The sequence below is a fragment of the Entamoeba invadens genome, assembly GCF_000330505.1.
Source record: "Entamoeba invadens IP1 unplaced genomic scaffold scaff_1105074724629, whole genome shotgun sequence".
NCBI lineage: Eukaryota > Evosea > Mastigamoebida > Endamoebidae > Entamoeba > Entamoeba invadens.
In genome coordinates, this window is record NW_004440426.1 from 746,708 (window position 1) to 752,460 (window position 5,753).

Consider the following 5,753-nt stretch of genomic DNA (forward strand, 5'->3'; position numbering starts at 1 on the left):
TAAAAATAATCGAAATTTAATCACAAAATGTTTAATTTTAATTTATCATTTTGGATTAAAAACATAAAAAGTTGAAAAAAGGTACAAAAATAACTAATTTCAAAAAAATAAATAACAAAAAATATGGAATTTGTGATAAAGTTTTTTATATTCACATTAAATTTTTTTCAAAAACTATAAGAAACTAAAAATAATAATATATTTTTTGTTAAAATATCATATAATAATTATAATTTAATATTTATTATTTAAATAAATGAAATTATAATACTATAATATAGCATTATTTTTTGAAAGAAAATACACAAATGATTTAAATTATTAAATAACAATATAAATATTATTATTTAATAATATATAGTTAAATTAATATGAATAAATAATAAAATAATCTTAATAATAATAATATAATAAATTAAAAATTTAAATTATATTATAATTTTAATTTGTATATATTTAAAATAATAATAATCGTTGTTTTAAATAACACATATATTAAAAAACAAATAAGATACATTTTAGCCATACATAATTTAATTTAAAAAAATTAATTATTATCATTTAAAATTTGAAAATTTCTTAATTAAATTAACATGAAAATAATTAATTCGTTAAAATAATTCCGACAAAAAAACATTTAAAATTAAACATTGAGAAAAATTTTTCAGTGAAAATGTTGCTTAATTTGTAAAAATAGTTCGAAGCCTAATATTAAACAATAATGTGTATTATAAATTATAGTTTATTGTTATTCTAACTGTTTATAAATTGTTTTGTTAAAATTGTGTAAAAACACACTATTAATTATATAAAAAATAATTACAAAAATATAATAAGCAATTTTTATAATAGTGTACATAATATGAATGAAAACATGATCAATTATTAACAATAAGTTAAAAATGCTTGTTGTTTAAATTGATTGAAACATGTCAGAAAAAAGCTAATTTCACTATTTTGAGACTCATTAAAAATGCCATTAACAAATTGTTTTAAAAGTTTTAATAGTTTTTATTTATCATAATAATCAAATAATTTACATTTTAATATTTTATGTTGCAACAGTTAAAGGTTGTTACCAATATTTTTAAAATAAAACTTGATAAAAAACAAAATTACACTAAATTTTAATCTATATTGTAAATATGCATTTTAAAACAACATCTTTAAAGATAAAAATAATTATTTTTATCCGTTTTAATCTTTCAAAACATTACCTTTTTAAAGTTAATTTCTATTTGAATTGTTTATTATCATTTATAAATGTAAATGTTTAAGAAAACTATTTCAAATTTCATAATTATTATTATTTTGAAATTGTTTATTTTTACAAACAAGAGTTTTCAATCATTTACACAAAAATGAAATAACTAACAAAAACAAAAAAATGGACGAAGTGACCAGTCCTCATTTTGTAGTATCTGTGAAAATGCTTGAAAGAGGGTGTTTTCTTGCTTATTACGGAGAAAAATATTTTGTATACGACAACATAAAAGGAGAGTGGTATAACAGAGAAACGATCTATAATCACAAAAAAAGATATTAACATATTTCCAATTTTTTCTCAAGAACAGAGAGCCGTTGTTTATAAACATTTACAACACTTCATCGAAACAAATGGTAAAACAGAATTGGATATCCAATATTTAAATTTCTTTACTACAAGTCCAAAAATTCAGACAGCGATATCAAAATGGCATCTTTTTATATACAAAAATGTTTACGAGAAAGAACGAGATAAAGAAAATTAAATTATCAGTGTAATGGAAACAACCAAAAAGTCGTTTTATCTTGTTCGTCGAATGTATCCACCTTACCATCTTTAGATTCTTTGAACATTGAAATGCCCAAAATTGTCATGCCTGACTCTTTTGTAAGTAAAATGGTGAAAGCATTAAAAGTCAAATCACTTATTGTTCCCACACAACAAATCAGAATTGCAGATGATCTTATGAATCAGCTTGATCAACAAGTCGAAGAAGAAGAAATTCACCGCAAAGAAAATAGATGTGGATCACTTAATCGTTTCTTATTTGAGAACAGTTCACAAGAGTGTGATAAACAAGTGTTTACCGAACAACAACCCATAAGCACGCATCTAAGTGAAGATTTAAGCATGGAAGCGTCTGATAACGATACCATTGATGATATTTGTGTGGTTTCAAAACGGAAAAGTGGGGAAATAAAAAGGCGTTATATTGAAGAAAGTGATAAAAGCTCCCGTATTTCAGATGAAAATTCAGAAATAAGAACAAACATTGATGATGTTGATAATATAAGTACAAACTTAACATCTTCGATATTATTACCAAAAACAAAAAGACTTTAAAATTGTAAAAGAAGATGATAATATTGAAAAGTTCGAAAATGGAATATTCATGACTTTTAAAAACACACATATTACTCTTTGGAATTATCAAGATTTGTTATTAGTTACACACCGTTTTGTTTATGAAAATAAAAGAGTGTCTTTTAGAAAATATTGTAAATTAGTCGACTTTTTATTTTCGTATTACAACCAACAACACTTATCAAAGAAACTTGAAAGAAAAGTAATGGCAATGAAAAAAGTATAACTTCATGTGTGGCTTGTTCAATAACTAATGATGCAAGACTTTCAGAGACACAAATTAATCAATTAAAAGATGTGATGAGAGTTTTTTTTCAAAATGTACGATGAGAAAGATCTTTCATTAATTGACAAATGTGGAATATCATACAGTAATCAAAAGTACAAAATAAGATCAATGAATAAAAAAGATTTTGAAACGTTGTTGGACAATCTTCGTGCTTGTTGTTGTTTTGGAGTATCAATAGATTCAACTGCAAATGGATGTGAAAATATATTTGCTGTAATGCTTAGAATGTGTTGTGGTAAAAAATTTAAAACTTGTGTTTTAATGGTTCAAGAATATGAAGGAAAAACAAATGGAAAAGATTTGGCAGATTGGTTGTTTAAAAGTCTCAAAGATTTAAAAATAGAATTATCAAAATTGATTAATATATCAGGAGATGGATGTAAATCAATACAATGTGGAATAGGACTGATTGAATCGTTCAAATGTCTTTTAAAAGGTATAAAATTGAGTGGTGATGATATAATAATGCGCGAGTTGTATGGTTGTTGGTGTTTTGCACACCGTACTTCTTTGGTATGTGAATCGTTGTGTGGTGAACTTGAATTCACCAAATCGATTAGTTTTATTTAATGGTTTTGTCAAACTGATCAACTGAACGCGTATAAGAAATATCAAAAAGGCAAAAATCGCAAAGTTCCATCAATATCACATTATAGTGCAACAAGGTGGTGTCATGCTTACTATAATATTGAAGATGTATTACTTCAATTTGATGATATTACCGAATTTTGCAAGGACGCTAAAATAGAAAAAAGTGTAAAAGCTTATGTAAAAGGCGCTTTCAAAAAGCAGTGGATAAAATACAACAAAAAACTGAAAAAGACTTTAACAGAGAAGTGGTTTTTGATTTAATGTACAACAAGAATATAATACATTAAATCTTATTGCAGATTTGATTGGTGTTCTTAATGTTCTCTGTGAAAGGATGCAAGAAGTTTCAGCGACTCTACCTTTTTATACAGAAAGAATTGAAATGTTCAAAATACATTTACACAAAATTATATCTGAAATTGAAAACGAAGATTATAAAAGTTTATCAATGTTCAACAACACAAAAACAAAAACTTTGTTTTGATGGGTGTTAAGAAATTGGCAACATTTTTTAAAGCACGTTTCACCAAAATTGGTACTTCTTTGGATACAATTTCATCTCGTCCATATCTCGACTTCGAAAACGTGTGTATCAATCAAATGGGAATAGACAAAACCAAAGATTTTAATGAATTAGAAAATCTTATTCAAATATTTTATATTCCAGATACACTTTTAAAAAAAGAAGAGTATGTATTACCAGAGTGCTTTAAGAATTTGGAAAAGGAAATCGAAGATCTTAAAAATCAATTAAACGATCTTGTTGATATACAGAAAGAAACTCTCCTTCAAAACGCCGGATTATATTTACCACTATCTGAGTATGATTCTAAATTGGCTGTTTTGATCGATTATCACTTTCGTGTTAGCCTGTGTGACGTGTTTGAATTACTTCATCCAATGCAACATTATGGACTCATTCAAATATTTCCGATTTGTATGACTCTTTGTCCAACATCGGTTGCTGTTGAACGTCTGTTTTCAAAAATCAAGAACTTACGCCATACAAATATGACTTTGGATATGGTATTCCAAAGATTGTTTTATTCACTTCAAAACGAAGAATATTATTTTACAATGTATTAGTGAACAACCCAAAACTCAAAAATTATTTTAATATCGCGAACTGTTTTGTTGAATCCTCACACTAAACTAAATATTAAATTGTTATTACAATTTGAATAATAAATTAAGTGAAAAAGAAAACAAGATTTGATAATCATTACAAAAAACAAAACAAACAACAATAATAAATTGGTGTTTAGTTTCAGTACAACAAAGAGTTACAACAAAACTTTACTGTTATTGTTCGAAAAAATAAACCAAATTGTTTGAAACATAATACTTAAACCAAAACTATATTTTAATTAACTTATTTAACTTCAATGACTGATTTGTGGTTATAAAAATTATGCCAACGCAACTTGTCTATATGTAATATACATTATGTGTTGATAAAAACATATTAGGGTGTGTTATCAAAAAAAGAATACACATGTTCGCTTAATGGTACTTTTTGCATTTTTTTGTTGTAAGATGTTTAAATCGTGCGACAGATGAAGAAAGTTGTGTTGTGTGTAATAAAACATTTGATAACACTTCATAAATTGTCAACAATTTGTGTTTATTTAAAAGTTGGTTAACTTTGTGTGAAAACAGAACAACAAGTGTTTGTATAAATTTGAAAAATATATTATATTTTTGGGAAACGGATAACTCGCCCGATTATTTTTCGCCTGATTACTATTCGCCTGAAAAAATTCAATAGAAGTTCAACTTTTTGTAAATTTAACTGAAACGATATTTTTATTTCAAACCATTTATAAAAATAAAAATCCGAATCATAGAATTATAATTTATATGTAATTTGAATCAAACAATTGGCAACAAAAAGCTTAGAAGATCTTTTAGTGTGTCAACAAGAGGCAAATATAATCAATAGCATTTCCAAAAATTACCATTTCCAATCAAAAAGAAGTTCAACAAAGCAACTTAGCACAAAACTGACAAAAACCCACTTTAACCACTTGTTTAAAATTAAAAATAAAACTTATTACCAGATAGATATTTTTAACGACTCAATTTATTCTTAGATGATATTAAAGTTATTATTAATATAAACAACCTTTCTTTTAAAGTTGTGTAAATAATAACCATCTCAATATGTTTTTATATATGAATACTCCACTGCCTCCACATTTCACCGTATTGAATTCTTCAAGAAATTGTTTATTACCATTTGTGGATGGTTATAAATACATTCCAACTGATTCGAAAAGAATCGTTTTTAAATGTGCAATTGCTGGCTGTCGTAAAAGAATTAAAGTTGAGTATCAAGGTAGTGCAATGGTAAACGCCACAGAAACTGGATGTATGAAAGATTTACCGCACGAACACGATTCTACATCATATTATGATACTTTGTGCTCTTTAAAAATGAAAGAAGCAGCCAAAAGTATTAATTTTAAAAACAAAACTACCGCTGAAATTGTAGTAGACAATTATGTTCAAGGCTCCGTAAAA

General features: G+C 25.5%; 1 protein-coding gene across 1 annotated transcript; it reads left to right on the forward strand.

Moving 5' to 3' along the window:
• Positions 1-1,843: 1,843 nt before the first annotated feature.
• EIN_022970 (hypothetical protein) lies at positions 1,844-2,329 on the forward strand (the record flags this gene model as incomplete). The annotated part of the gene is made up of 1 exon (XM_004257371.1): positions 1,844-2,329. One exon carries the CDS (start codon positions 1,844-1,846, stop codon positions 2,327-2,329), a length of 486 nt encoding a protein of 161 aa, XP_004257419.1.
• Positions 2,330-5,753: the final 3,424 nt, after the last annotated feature.